Source organism: Otolemur garnettii, unplaced genomic scaffold (genome assembly GCF_000181295.1).
Source record: "Otolemur garnettii isolate 467f Iridium unplaced genomic scaffold, OtoGar3 scaffold00105, whole genome shotgun sequence".
Lineage (NCBI taxonomy): Eukaryota > Metazoa > Chordata > Mammalia > Primates > Galagidae > Otolemur > Otolemur garnettii.
This window is the reverse complement of record NW_003852500.1, coordinates 1,465,765-1,482,044: the sequence shown is the minus strand read 5'-3', so window position 1 is coordinate 1,482,044 and position 16,280 is coordinate 1,465,765. Positions and strand designations below refer to the sequence as shown.

General features: G+C 41.7%; 1 protein-coding gene across 1 annotated transcript; it reads right to left on the bottom strand.

Annotated features, from left to right (window-relative positions):
- Positions 1-1,986: 1,986 nt before the first annotated feature.
- LOC100954212 (olfactory receptor 1361-like) lies at positions 1,987-2,934 on the bottom strand. Its single transcript, XM_003796624.1, has one exon. The coding sequence runs from the start codon at positions 2,932-2,934 to the stop codon at positions 1,987-1,989; it is 948 nt and encodes a 315-aa protein (XP_003796672.1).
- Positions 2,935-16,280: the final 13,346 nt, after the last annotated feature.

The window sequence follows — 16,280 nt, the reverse complement described above, 5'->3', positions numbered from 1 at the left end:
CCTCTCCTCCCCTCCTCCCCTCCCCTCCCTGTCCCTTCTCTCCTCTCCTCTTCTCTCTTGATCTCTCATTCTTTCTGTCTTTTCTTCCTTTTTTCAAGACAGAGTCTCTCTTTGCCACGCCAGTTAGAAGGCAGTGGCATCATCATAGCTCACTGTAACCTCCAACTCCTGAGCTCAAGTGATCTGCTTGCCTTACCCTCCTGAGTAGCTGGGACTACATGCTTGCGCCACCAAACCCAGCTAATTTTTCTATTTTTTGTAGAGATGAGGTCTTGTTCTTGCTCAGGCTGGTCTGAAACAACTGGCCTCAAATGATCCTCCTGCTTTAGCCTCCCAGAGTACTAGGATTTCAGGCATGAGTGACCACGTTTGGTGCATTAATTCTAATTAATACAAAAATCAGTTCTAGAAGTGGTGAGCTGCCATTATGAAAATGGAAAATTGGTTACATTAACTTAGTGGTCTGGAGGTGAGGACACGAATACTGCAGGCTAGAAAGGTAGGGAACCTTTTCTATGTCAAGAACAACATTTGGTAAGACCATCACCTGAGATAACCTAAAAGGTAAATCACTTGTCTACCGAACCTGCGTTTCTAGAATGCTAGGGAAGAGCATGAATGTCACCAAACGTTGGCTGCTTGTTGCTACTTTGTAAGCCAAGAATTAAAATAAACAGATGATCTTAGATCGGAGCTGGTCATCCTTCAGAGTCAAACACATCACCAGATTGGAAAGACCAATAGCTTCCTGTTTCCTAAACAGTAGCAATAGGGGGCTTGCTTCTCTAGGCAATTGTTTTAGATAACAGAGTGATAAAGATGTGGGTAGTTCAAGGAAGCAACCACTGCAAATTAAATAGACAAAAAGAACTCTGGTCAGAAAAGAACATCTGGGCCAGGCAAGCTGGCTCACGCCTGTAATCCTAGCACTCTGGGAGGTGGAGGTGGGTGGATCACTTGAGCTCAAGAATTCGAGACCAGCCTGAACAAGAGCCAGACTCTGTCTCTAAAAATAGCTGAGGATTGTGGTGAGCGCCTGTAGTCCCAGGTACATAGGAGGCTGAGGCAAGAGGATCATTTGAGCCCAAGAGGTTGAGGTTTCTGTGAGCTGTGACACCATGGCACTCTATTGAAGGTGACAAAGTTTGACTCTCTCTCAATAATAACAATTATAATAAAAGGAAAATCTCTCAAAGTGTGGTGGTGGGTGCCTGTAGTCCTCCTAGCTACTCAGGAGGCTGAGGCAGGGGAATCATTTGAGCTGAGGAGTTGGAGGTTTCAGTGAGCTATGATGACACCATGACACTCTAGCCTGGGTGACAGAGTAAGAGCCTGACTTTGCAAACAAACAAACAAACATTGGATATCATTCCAAGAAATTGAATTAGCTAAACTAGAGCAACTAGACCAGATGTCTACTATTTATTATTTGAAGAAACTATGTTCTTTAAGAAACAGAGTCCAGTCTGCAAAAGCTTGTTTGTGATAGCAGCTTAACCTGAACCTTAGTCCAAAGTGGGACTTGAATCTTGGTCTCTCTGGTTTCTGGAGCACTTCCTTTTAGCCTTGAGGTGTCCTGCGTTCTGGAGTGTAAGCTCCACAAGATCAGGGATTTTGTTTTTTCCCTTCTGCATCCTCAGCCCTTAAAAGAGTGCCCAAGATATTAAAGTAGATGTTCAATAAATAGTTTGTGGAAAAACAAAGTAGTAAAAAATGAACTGATAGTCAGGCATTGTGGGGGGTGCCTGTAGTCCCAGCTACTTGGGAGGCTGAGGCAAGAGAATCACTTAAGACCAAGAGTTGGAGGTTGCTGTGAGCTGTGACGCCTCAGCACTCTACCCAGGGTGACAGCTTGAGACTTTGTCTCAATTAAAAAAAAAAAAAGGAACTGAAAGCATATGAGGGAAATATTTAAGATGGGGGCTGTGCAAGGAAATTCAAGACAGGTGAGTGTGTATTCAGGGCTCCATCCTCCTAATCCTGGGTTTACTGGGTAACAGCTGGTTTCCAGCTGATGAGGGTCCCTAATGCGCTCTTCATGTCGCTATTACGTAGGCTATAGATAAAAGGGTTCAGCATGGGGGTGACCACGGTGTACATCACTGCAGCAGCCGTGTCCTTCTGGGCCGTGTGGGAGGACATGGGGCTGAAATAAACCCCTATGAGTGTCCCATAGAACAGGGACACCACAGAGAGGTGAGAACCACAGGTGGAGAAGGCCTTCCGTTTCCCGCCTGCAGATGGGATCCTCAGCACTGCCCCAAAGATACGTGTGTAGGAGACTAAGATGCCCACAAAAGGGGTGAAGATCGGCAGGGCGCCCACAGTGTACACCATCACGTTGTTGAGAAAGGTGTCCGAGCAGGCCAGCTTCAGCAGCGGGCTCAGGTCGCAGAAGAAATGGGGCACCCGGTTGTGGGTGCAGAATGAGAGGCGGGTCAGTAAGACCGTGTGGGTCAGGGCGTTCCCAAAGGCAGCGGTCCAGGATGCTGCCACCAGGAGACCACAGAGCTGTGGCGTCACAGTCCTGGCATAATGCAGAGGGTAACAGATGGCTGCATAGCGGTCATAGGCCATAGCGGTCAGCAGGAAGCTGTCGATGCCAGCAAACCAGATGAAAAAGAACATTTGGGTCAGGCAGCCTGCGTAGGGGATCCCTTTGCATCCTGACACGTGGTTGGCAAGCATCTTGGGGATGGTGGTGGAGGTGAAGCAGATGTCCACAAAGGCCAGGTTGGCCAGAAAGAAGTACATGGGAGTGTGAAGCCGCGTGTCGCTGGCAATGGCCAGCATGATGAGCAGGTTCCCCAGAGCCGTGACTAGGTATGTGCTTAGGAAGAAGATGAACAGCAGCTGCTGCTGCCCGGGGTCCTCCGAGAAGCCCAGGAGCAGGAACTCGGAGACCTGGGTGAGGTTCGTCTCTTCCGTAGACATTCTGGATCAAGTGGAAAAAGAACAGTGGAGATGGTCAAGGCCATTGCACCCTGATCTCATCTCCTCTTGTCAGTTTCAGAAGTTCAGCAGTTCTCCCCACTCTTTCCTGTCCTAAGAATCCCCTACCCTTTTGCTCCATCATTCTCATCAATAAGTAAACTGGAGCAGACACCATTCATTTGTCCCCCAGCCAGCCTGCAGCATGTCACCTGCAGCTGGCTAGATAGCTTCCAAGGACACTGATCCTGGCTTCCCTTTACCACCCTGCACCTCTGTGCCTGAGTGCTTCATCTGGCCACAGGGCAGCACAGCTTGCACACGAAGGCAATCCTGGAAATTGATGCCCTTAAGAGTGACCCTTAGCTGCCGAGAGACAGAGATTGTTGGGTGAATTCCTGGCTTCCTCTTCCTCATTCCTGACTGGGGCAGTTCTGGGGGGTGTTCTACAGTCTTTTGGGGGCACCTGCACCAGCCTGCTCATCCACAGCCTCCATTCCCATTTCCCTTCTCCACAAGCTCAATAGGTCTCTATATTATCTCCTAAATAAACTTTTTTGGGTTTTTAAACAGAGTCTCCCTCTGTTGCCCCAGGATAGAGTGCAGTGGTAGCATCATAGCTCACTGCAGCCTTGAACCCCTGGGCTCAAGCAATCCTCCTGCCTCAGCCTCCAGAGTAGCTGGGCCCACCAGCATGCACCAATGCACCTAATTGATTTTTCTATTTTTTGTAGAGAAGGTGATCTTGTTACGTTGCATAGGCTGGTCTTGAACAACTGGCCTCAAGTGATCTTGCCTCACCCTCCCAAAGTATTGAGATTACAGGCATGAGCCACCATGCCTAACCTCCTAAATATTTACACTCAAATCCTTGATTCAAAACTTGCCTTGGGGAGAATCCAAACTGTGATGCAAAAATTCTAAAATTTATTTTATCTCTGAAAAAATCCCTTCTCCATTTCAACAACCCATTTTCTCTGCTCCATTGGACCTCAACAGTCCTCAAAAATATCATCTGTCCTTGCATGTCAAGAGCAGCCATGACATCCTATTGCTGATCTAAGATTAATATCCAGCCGTATTCCTATTCCCTGTACAACTGTCTTGTTAGAATTCAGAAACATTTGGCACAGGCTGGCAGATATCCTTATAGTACCGTCAAAGAATAATACGATTAATTAATACAAATTATAATGTAAACTGAAATTTCAAGCTAATATTGCAACAATCTCAGCTATGGTACATGGGATGGCAGCTGAGAAACATTTGTGGAACTTTCTACCAATGTGGCCTAGGTCACTGTGAACAGCATGTGTGTCTATGAAGTGCTCTGCACAATAGGAGGATGCCAGTTTATCATTATTTTCAGTTTTGGTTTTTATTTTTATTTATTTTTTAAATTTGAGACAGAGTCTCACTATGTCACCCTCAGTAGAGTGCCATGGCATCACAGCTCACAGCAACCTCAAACTCTTGTGCTTAAGCGATTCTCTTGTCACAGCCTCCCAAGCAGCTGGGACTACAGGTGCCCGCCACAACACCCAGCAATCTTTTGGTTGTAGTTGTCGTTGTTGTTTGGTGGGCCCAGGCTGGGTTCAAACCTGCCACCTCCGGTGTATGTGGCTGGCGCCCTAACCACTGAGTACAGGCGCCCAACCTCAGTTCTGGTTTTTAAATGGTTAAGATTTACTAAAAAAAAAAAAGAAAAAGATATATTTTGGTTTTTATTGTTTGTGCATTTAACATTTACATAAGTTGTAAGTGTGTGACGTTTTGATAATTATAAATTCAAGGGCTTATAATAAAACCCGAAGAGCTTAAGTATCCAGAATGACTAGGCAACAAAGTTTGAATAAGCTTCCTAAAGTTCCTGTTAAATATCATGAAATATACTCCTTTATTCATGTGAGAACAGTGAAGAATTGGTATTCACGGTGAACTGCAGCCCTGGAATATCCAATTCATGTAGAAATCAAAGAAACCTGGGCTGGTTGCAGTACTGTGTGAAGTAAGACTCACTGGAAACTGCAACAACCAATTTTGTATTTTTGCAATTAAAAATAAAAACTTTTAAACAAGGATATGGGTAGCTTCTGGTACAGGTGTTATAAATATTGGGTGCAAATTCTGTTCACTAGAAGTTGAAAACAATGTTGCAATGGACTTGGGAATGCAAATATTTCTTTGAGATAGTGATTTCATTTCCTTTGGATATGCAGAGGTTACTAAAAAATGTATACTCATTTTAAGAAAGAAAAAAATACATTAAAATTGTAATACCAATACCAGGCCATGTTTAACTTCTGCAATTATAAGAGATGTAAGATGCAATATACAAGATAACAAACGTTACAAGAGAAACAAGACACAAGGTAACAAATGTATATATTGAGTAGTACAATTTTAATACAGTTTAAAAAATGTGTATACATTTTTTGGCATCCTCTATATATCCAGAAGTGAGGTTGTTTAAAAAAGAAAGAAATCCTGGCATTTGTGACAACGTACATGAACCTGGAGGGCATTGCTTTAAGTGAAACGAGCCAGAAACACAAATACTACATACGCTCACACATGGAATCAAAAAGTCAAACTCAAAAAATGAGGGAGTGAGGGCAGCGCCCATAGCTTAGTGTGTAGGGTGCCAGCCATATACACGGAAGCTGGTGGGTTCAAACCTGGCCTGGGCCAGCTAAAAAACAATGACAACTGTAACAAGAACAATAGCAAAAAAGCTGGGTGTGGTGGCAGGCTCCTGTACTCCCAGCTACATGGGAGGCTGAGGCAAGAGAATTGCTTAAGCCCAAGAGTTTGAGGTTGCTGTGAGCTGTGATGCCACAGCACTCTACCCAGGGTGACATCTTGAGACTTTGTCTCAAAAAAAGAAAAAAAAAAAAGAAAAAAAGAAAGAAAAAGAGAGAGAGGAAAATGGTGTTTACTGGGGAATTGGGGGCTGGGAATGAGGAGGTGTTGGTTGAAGGATACAAAGTTTCAGTTATAAGAAGAATAAGTTGTGTATGTACTGTCTAGTCAACTATTGTTAACAATTATGCATTGTACACTTGAAGTTTGCTGAAAGGTAGAACTTCAGTATTCTCACCACAAGCAATAAAAAAGGTAATTATGTGAGGATGGATGTGTTAATTAGCTTGATTGTGGTAATCATTTCACAATGTATATCAAATCATCATATTGTATACCTTAAGATATGCACAATTTTTATTTATCAATCATCCCTCAATAATCTGGGGGAAAAGAAGGTGAAAACGTATTCCCAAAGTTGCAGATGCTGGCGTGGGTGTGGCGAGAAGGGAACCCTTGTGCACTGTTGGTGGGACTGCAAACTCATAAGGCCTCTTTGGAAAGAAGTATACAGAATCCTGAAAGAACTCAAATTAGATCTCCCATTTGATCCTCCAATCTTACTACTAGGCATCTACCCAGAAGAAAAAAAAATCATTTGATCATAAAGACATTTGCACTAAATTGTTTATCACAGCTCAATTAAAAATTGCCAACATGTGGAAACAGCCTAAATGCCCATCAACTGAGGAATGGATTAACAAACTGCTGTATACGTATATCATGGAATACTATTCAGCCAGAAAAAGATGGAGACTTTACATCTTTTGTATTAACTCGGATGGAGTTGAAGCACATTCTTCTTAGTAAAGTATCACAAGAATGGAAAAATCAAATGTCCAATGTACTCAAATACTAATATGAAGCCGGTAGGTGATCTAATACACGCCCATATAGGAGTAAAACTCAATTTAATTCAAGTAAGGGAGGGGGAACAAGGGAGGAAGGAGGGGATCTGTGTGCTCCCACTTGATGGGCACAATGGTAGGGTATATGGCACACCTCCTGGGTGTGGGACAGAACTACAAGAGGGACTCTACCTAACAAATGCAATGTGGTTGTTTGTACCCTCACATTAATCTGAAAAAAAAAAAAGAAAGGTGAAAATGTGAATACTAAAATATTTAATCTGAATGGCAATAATTTTTTTGGTAGTTTTTGGCTCAGGTAAATAAAATTTGCAATAGTTGTTGAGGAAAAACTAAAAGAGCATCAATATTCAATTTTCTCCTATAAAGCACTGGAATAATAAGGAATTCTAGAAAAAATATATTTTAAGTAAAAGAACATTGATACAGCAAACAGAAAGCACCTATAAAGTAATATAAGAATTTTAAACCATTCTAAATGCATAGTTAAAAGTATTTGAGACTTTTCAGAAATAAAATATTTAATAGAAATTCAATAACAAGTAAAACTGATATGGGCATCACTTTGCCACTCAACCATTATCAATGAAGCTTCAAAGATGTCATTAAAATTATTCCCATAATTTATTTAAAAAGTGAAATTCAGGACTTTGAAGTAGCTTAAGGTTTGTTCTTGACCACACGGGGGTGTGTGACTTATTTCAGAGCAACATTTGAAATAAAATCTGAAGAGTACAAAATGTAACTAAATTTATTTAACCTAAAACATGGCTGAAGGATGTTTGTGATGCTCTGGTGGTATTTTAGAACTGTCATTTTGATGAAAAATATTTACATGAAAACGTTCTTGGATTTTGTACAGATATGTAGTTAAGTTTGAAGTCTCAGGCAAAATTTACAAAAATGTTCTGGATGTTTTAATTTGGTATCATTCCAGTCTTTGTGTTCAATGATAACAAACATAAGACAATTAAAAAAAAGTCCTAACTCAAATGAATCATTCTGAACTCTTTTCTCAAAACTTTGTCTTTGCCACCATGCATCCAATAAACACAGAATAAATCAAAGGTACCTAAAAAGGGAATTAGAGGAGTATTCAAACCCAGATGAACAACCTGGTGGGGCTGGAGTTATAAAAGAAGTTTAGAAATCATGTTGTTTTATAAACTCTTCTCAGTAAAAATTGTGAGAAAGGAGTAAGTGCTTAGAAAATAATGATTTTTTTTCTTTTTAAGATTTGGCTTTAGTAAATGCAATTCTAAGAAGGATGTTAATACGTTATTTGGCTTTACAAGAAAGAAATATTTTAGCCAGGCGAGATGGTTCAGGCCTGTAATCCCTGCACATGGGAGGCTGAGGCCGGTGGATTGCATAAACTCACAGGCTCGAGACCAGCCTGAGAAAGAGCGAGAGCTTGTCTCTAAAAATAGGTAGGCATTGTGGCAGGTGCCTGTAGTCCCAGCCACTCCAGGAGGCTGAGGCAAGAGAATTGTTTGAGCCCCGGAGTTTGAGGTTGCTGTGAGCTAAGACGCCATGGTACTCTACTGAGAGTGACTAAGTGAGACTGTCTCAGAAAAGAAAAGAAGTAATTCAGTCATAAAAGCTAAAAATAACATATCCAATGATACAAAACAATAGGCTCCAAACAATACATTAAAAGTGATTGAACTCATAAAAGTTGGCTAAAAGAATGCTGAAACACAAGTATAATTTTAAGATAGTATATGAAATACGTCATTTGAAAACCAACAGTACAAATATCAGTCCCGGGAGAAAGTGATGGTGGTGCAGAAAGTATTGGGGGACAAGTAAATTTCATAAGAAACTTGTTTGATGACAAAAGTAAAAAAAAAGTACATTTATTTAATCCTAGAAGTTGATCAAAGGATGCCATTAATGCTCTGTGAAACAAATATTAATAAAATTTAAGCTGATCAAAGAAACCTGACGAACAATTTCTGGGACTTAATCAATGGGTGAGATTTCAAATATAGAAAAGTCTTGGACAGTATTATGAGAACTAGGATTTTGCGTTTAATGGCAATTCTGTTAGATCAGTAGATGCTGAGAGGAGACTCAACATTTTGAATGATATTGTATTTATGTTACAAGAAAAATCTTGTTTTCTTTTTTTTGAGGATGCAGGAGATCTGGTGACTGTCGCTTTGAAACCATCTCAGTACCTGGCAGCGCCATCCTTCTGTCATTCACACCTACAACCTTGGCATCATCTGGACTGCCTTTCTTTCACACCCACATCTGAGCCTTCAGCAAATTTTGTTGACTCCACCCTCAAAATATATCCAAGTGTCCAAACAGGTTTCACTACCTTTTCTGCTCCCATTCTACTCCAAACCATTGTCCTTAGCACCTGGATCTTGTGGTTATCACCGGACTGGTTTTTCTGCTTCTACACTTGGTCTCTTATGGCCTCATCTCCACATGACATCTCAGCAACTCCTTTTTTTTGTTTCCCTCTTTTTTTTTTTTTTTTTTTTCATTTTAGATTAGTATGAGGGTACAGGTGATTAGGTTACATTGTTTGCATTTCTTAGGTAAAGTTCAAGTTGTAGCTGAGTCCTTCATCCAGGGGGTGTCCTGTATACCCTTAGACTGTGCACTTAGGTGAGAACTTACTGATCCCTCCCTCTTCCTTATCCCCTTTCCCTCCACCTCCTCCTTCTGTGGTTTGAGTTCAATTGTGTTCTTCTGTGTAGGCGTGTAGTTATTTATCTATTGGTTTATATTAGTGTTGAGTACATTGGATACTTGCTTTTCCATTCTTGTGATATTTTACTAAGAAGAATGTGTTTCAACTCCATCCAGGTTAATATAAAAGATGTAAAGGCACCATCATTTTTATGGCTGAATAGGACTCCACGGTACATATACCACAGTTTATGGGCAAATCCTTTTAAAATATAGATTTGTTTTCATGAGCCCTTTGTTCAAAGCCTATCACTGGAGAAAAATCCAAAGTCCTTGCCTATAATACCCTATCAGAAATTCCACCCGATCATCTCTGATCTTATCTTTTACTCTCCCAGGTTCATTCTTATGGTCTCTGATGGTCCTTGGACAAGCCAGGCATGCTCCTACCCTTGTGGCTTTTCACTTGCTGTTTTCATTGCTTGGAATTATCTTTCCACATGACTTTCCTTTCCACTTCTTCCTTTCCTCTCCTTATAATCACCTCTCCACTGAGCAGGAAGGAGGAGCTTTAATAAAAGTAAGTTAGATTTTGTCCTGCACATAGCACCCTTTCCATATAACATTTAGAACAAAATTACAAATCTCAAATTCTCAACTCATATCCCAGACACAGAGATATCTTTGTCCAAGATTGCTCACTTGCCATTTTCTCTGCTCCCACTGTTCTTCCTTCCAGCTTTCTTTCTTTCTTTTTTTTTTTTAGAGACAGAGTCTCACTTTGTCACTCTTGGTAGAGTGTGTGGCATCACAGCTCACAGAAACCTCCAGTTTTTGGGCTTAGGTGATTCTCTTGCCTCAGCCTCCCTAGCAGCTGGGACCACAGGCGCCTGCCACAACGCCCAGCTATTTTTTTTGTTGCAGTTTGGCCAGGGCTGGGTTCAAACCCACCACTCTTGGTATATGGAGCCGGTGCCCTACTCACTGAGCCACAGGCACCCCCCCCCCAGCTTTCTAGACCCACATCAGGTCATTTCATGCTGGTCGAGGAAATAATACAACAAGAGGACATTTCAATTCTAAATATTTATGGACCCAACTTAAATACTCCTAAGTTATGAAACAGACTTTGATTGGTCTGAATAATATGATATCCTATAACATCATAATAGCTGGGGACCTTAACACCCCTTTAACAGAACTGGTCAGATCCTCTAACAGAAACTAAACAAATATACAAGGGACTTAAACACGACCATACAACAATTGGGCTTAATAGATACATACAGAACACACCATGGAAAAGTAAGGAATATACATTCTTCTCACCATCCCATGGAACATACTCCAAAATAATCATATCCTGTGACAGGACACAATTCCTTTCACAGTAGCTCCAAAGAAAATGAAATACCTGGGAATATAACTAACAAAAGAGGTGAAGGACCTCTGCAAAGAGAATTATGAAACCCTGAGAAAAGAAATAGCAGAAGACATTAACAAATGGAAGAAAATACCATGATGGGAAGAATAAATGTTGCTAAAATGTCTATACTACCCAAAGCAACCTATAGATTCAATGCAATCCCCATTAAAATACCAATATCATGCTTTGAAGAACTGGAAAAAAATAGCTCTTTATTTTGTATAGAACCAGAAAAAAAATCCTGTATAGCCAAGACAATTCTTAGTAATAAAAACAAAGACAGAGGCATCACTCTGCGAGACTTTAGGTTATATTACAAGACCACAGTGATAAAAATAGCATAATATTGGCACAAAAATAGAGACATAGACATATGGAATAAAATCAAAAACCAAGAGATGAAACCAGTCTCTTATGGCTATCTGATCTCTGATAAACCAAACAAGAGCATACACTGGGGAAAAGAATCCCTATTCAATAAATGGTTTGGGGAGAACTGGGTAACTACATAAAAAAGACTGAAACTGGACCCATGCCTTTCACCACTTACAAAAATTGACTCAAGATGGATAAAAGATTTAAATCTAAGAAATGAAATGATAAAAATCCTAGAAGAAAGTGTGGGAAAAACCCTCGAGGATGTCGGCCTGGGGAGAGATTTTTTATGAAGACTTCTGTGGCAATTGCGAGGACAACAAAAATAAACAAATGATGTTTAAAGCTGAAAAGCTTTTGGACAGCTAAGGACACATCAATTAAAGCAAAAAGACAACCTTCAGAATGGAAAAAGATATTTGAATGTTATAAATTTGACAAAGAGTTGATAACTAGAATATACAGAAAACTCAATCAACAAAATTGACTCAAGATGGATAAAAGATTTAAATCTAAGAAATGAAATGATAAAAATCCTAGAAGAAAGTTTGGGAAAAACTCTCGAGGATGTTGACCTGGGGAAAAATTCCATCTATCACTGGGCAAGAGATAGAAAGAATAGAACCTTCTCTGAGGAAGATAGATGAATGGCTAACAAACATGAAAAAAATGCTCATCATTCCTATTCGTCAGAAAAATGCAAATCAAAATCATGCTGAGATATCATCTAACCTCAGTAAGAATAGCACATATCACAAAGTCTCAAAGCTGCAGAAGCTGGCATGGATGTGGAGAGAGGGGAACCCACTGTTGGTGGGACTGCAAACTATGCAACCTCTTATGAAAGAAGTATCAAAGAACTCAAGAACTCAAAGAACTCAAATTAGAAATCCCATTTGATCCAGCAATCCCAATACTAGGCATCTACCCAGAAGAAAAAAGAATCATTTTATCATGAAGCCATTTGCACTAGATTGTTTATCACAGTTCAATTTATAATCACCAACAGGTGGAAACAACCTAAATGCCTATCAGTTCATGAATGAATTAATAAACCGTGACATAGGCTCGGCGCCTGTGGCTCAAGTGGCTAAGGCGCTAGCCACGTACACCCAAGGTGGCGGGTTCGAATCCAGCCTGGGCCTGCCAAACAACAATGATGGCTGCAACCAAAAAATAGCCGGGCGTTGTGGCAGGCGCCTGTGGTCCCAGCTACTTGGGAGGCTGAGGCAGGAGACTCGCTTGAGCCCAGGAGTTGGAGGTTGCTGTGAGCTGTAATGCCACGGCACTCTGCCCAGGGGGACAGCTTGAGGCTCTGTCTCAAAACAAACAAAAAACCATGACATATATATACCATGGAATACTATTCAGCCATAAAAAGATGAAGACTTTGCATATTTTGTATTAACCCCAATGGAGTTGAAACACATTCTTCTTAGTAAAGTATCACAACAATGGAAAAGTAAGTATCCAATGTACTCAATACTACCATGAAGCCAGTGGATTTAATGCATACCCACATAAGAGAAAAACTCAATTCAATTCAAGTTAGGGGAAGGAGGAATGAGGGAGGTGGGAGAGGGCAGGAGGGAGGGAGATTGGTGCATTCCCACTTAATTGGTCACAATGTTAGGGTACATGGCATACCTCTTGGGTGAGGGACACAACTGTAAGAGGGATTCTACCTAACAAATGCATACATTGTAACCTATTTCTTTGTATCCTCACTTTAATCTGAAAAAAAAAAAAAAAGACCCACATCAAATCCTTCCTTCTCTGATGGCTGAGCCCACACTGGCTCCTCTGCCCTTCAATGACTCAGTTTTCTGGATATGGAGAGGGTCTTTCTCTCTTGGCCCCTCTGCCTGCTGCTTGTTTTTGTCCTCTCCCGCCAGCAAGTCTGCACTCTCTTCTTACTTTCCTGTTAATTTATTGATTACTTATTGAGTATCTTGAAGCATTCCCCAAGCTGCAGGAGGGGATTCTGAGATGACAGTAATGACAGCTCCCCCCACCCCACAACCAAGTAGAAGTTATGAACAAGCCTACCACAGAAGAGACATCCCTGATTCCTCAAATGGCCATTCAACAAATTAAAAGATGCTCAACTTCACTGATAACCAGGAAATCACAATGAGATGTCATTCACATCCAGGACACTGGCCAAAATTGAGATATCTGACACCAGCAAACATGGGGGTGGTCATGGAGCAGAAAAAACACTCACAGAAACCTCAGGTAGGCTTGCTGTTTGGTACAAACACTTGGGAGAGAAATTTGGTGACATTTAATGAAGCTGAAGTCATGCATGTTCCATCAAACAGAATTTTCTTCTAGTTGCATGGGGAGACACATTTAAGAATATTTGGAAAGGAGAAATATCCATCCATGGTAGGGTGCTTGCATCAGATATGATCGTCCTACTTGGTGGATATTTATGTAGTCATAGAAATAGGAGAAAGGTGGAACTATTTGCATCAATCTGGACAAATTTCAAAAACATAATTCAGGCAGAAGAAAATAATTATAGAAGGTTGTACACAGAATAGTGTCACTTATATAAAGTTTAAAACACACAACACAATTCTATGACTATATCTCATGTTGTAAAGGTGAAAAAATGTGATGGGATGATAGATACTAAATAATGAGAGAGAGAGAGAGAGAGAGGTAAATGGAAACAAAAATGAACGCAGGGCATTGGTTTTATCTGTAATGTTTTTACTTCTTAATTGGGTGATGAATACAAGCTGTATTCTGGATTGAATTATTATCTACGCTTTTTAAAAATTCCTGAAATATTGCACACGTATGCCCAATGTGGTTTCCACCCTCCAGGAACTACTAGGAGAGGGATAGATGGGTGGATATGTCGATTATAGATTCCATCGCTGTTCTCTGGCCTAGGTCCCTGTGTCCTTTGAGCTGTCATCCTGATGGTGCAAGCACCTCTTGGGTGCCCTCTGCCCTTGCCGGGCTCCTTCAGCCCCTCACAGCCTCTATTGTCAAACCCAGCTCAGCATCTATCCCTAATTCTGGTTCTTTTTCTGTAACCCAGATTAGCCGACCACCCAGTCATCTCTTACCCAGGCGGAGATGCAGGCAGCAGCCAGGTCCCCCTAACCCGCACTCACTGCTTCCTGACCATTTCACCTGGTTCCCTCTCTACTTCCGAACTTCCCCTCTCCTTTCTAGCACCTCACCAGATTCTCATCTTGTCACTCTTAGACTCTGGAACTTGCCTCTTCACTGGTCTTTCAGGATCCAGTCTCGCTCTCCTAGTTCACCCTGGCCACTTCCAGGACCAGATGACCTGCTTCTCCTTTCCTTAAATTCTTGCACTGCCTCCCTATTACCCTGCTACCAATAGCTAACATTTATTACACGCTTTCTGTGCACCAGGCACCAGGAAAGGAATTCAACGTGCCTTCTTCTTACTTAACCCTCTAACATAAGAACACTTACCTCTATTTACAAGATGAGGAGGCTTGGAGAGAAAATTTAATTCTCTAGTATCTCACAATCTCTCTTGCTTTAAAGTTCTAGAACTCTGCCATGTGGGACCTAAAAGTTGGCGCCTCTTAGTGGGGCTTCCTTTTCATTTTGTTTTCATTTTATAGATAAGTTAACTGAGGTCCAGAGAGGCAAAGTCACTTCCCCAAGGTCACACAGCAGGCTTGGCTGGAGACTCCATAAGCCCCTGCTTGCAATTTCCTTTCCTTGTCTGGTTGGTTGATTGGTCAGTTTCTCTCTCTCTCTCTCTCATCTCTGTCTCTTTCTTTTTCTATCTCTATCTCATCATTTCTCTACTCACCTGAGGGACGTGTCTGTCCAGCTGTGGACATGTCTGGCAGGAGGTAAGGTACTTCTTCCTGGGAAATGGTCCTGGGCCATGTGAGATGAGGGGCAGGTCTTTAGCCCCACAGGAGGGAACAGGAAGATCTGGCAGAGTGCAATTTATCCCTCTGACCTCAGAAGTTGGGCTCAGTCCCTTGTGTTTTATTAGGGCATCTGCTAATTGCTCCACACTCCATCCCTGCTGTGCCCATCTCTTTGGGGAGGAGGTGACTGCGGCGGCTCGTTCTGGGTTTTCCCCTTTACTCCTGTGTGCTGGGGGCTCTGGGCCTCACTGGGAATTCTCCTACTTCTGTGGGAGCTGCTCAAACACTAGGATGAGTCCGCAGCTCTCCACTGTTGAGAATAGTGACCTCTTAAAGTTTATTTTTTAAATTTAGATGAGAATAAGCTCATTACATAAAATTAACTATTTGAAATAAAACGGTTCAGTGGTATTTAGTACATTGGCATTGTTGTGCAACCACAGCCTCTATCTAGTTCCAAAACATTTTCATCTACCCAAAAGGAGACCTTGTCACCATTAGCAATCGCTCCCCACTCCCCCTCCCACAGCCCCTGGCAGCCACTAATCTGCTTCTGTCTCTATGGACTTGCCTGTACTGGACATTTCATATCTAGAATTGTACAATTTGTGACCTTTCGTATGTGGCTTCTTTCACTGAGCATGTTTTTGAGTTTTATCTAGGCTGTAGTATGGATCAGAATTTTTTTTTTTTGACAGAGTCTTTGTCACCCTTGGTAAAGTGCTGTGATGTCACAGCTCACAGCAATCTCAAACTCCTGGGCTTAAGCGATTCCCTTGCCTCAGCCTGCCAAGTAGCTGGGACTACAGGCGCCCGCTACAGTGCTTGGCTAATGGATCAGAATTTTATTTCTTTATATGGCTGAACAATATTCTGTTGTATGGCTATACTACATTTTGTTCATTCGCTCATCCATCCATGGACATTTGGGTGGTTTCTACCCTTTGTCAATTATGAATAGTGCTGCAAAGGACGTTGGTGTGCAAATATATGTTTGAGGCCCTCTTTTCAGTTCTTTGGGTGGATTGCTGGACCATGTGTTGGTTCTATGCTTAACTTTTGGAAGATCTTCCAAACTGTTTTCCACAGAGGTCGTACCATTTTAAATTCCCACCAGAAACGCACAAATGTTCCCATTTCTCCCCATCCTTATAAACAAACACTGCTGCGGCTGGAGTACAGTGGTGCAATCATAGCTCACTGCAGCCTCAAATTCCTACGATCAAGCCGTCATCCTGCCTCCTTCTGCCAAGTAGTGGGGACTACAGGTGCCCTACTACACCCAGC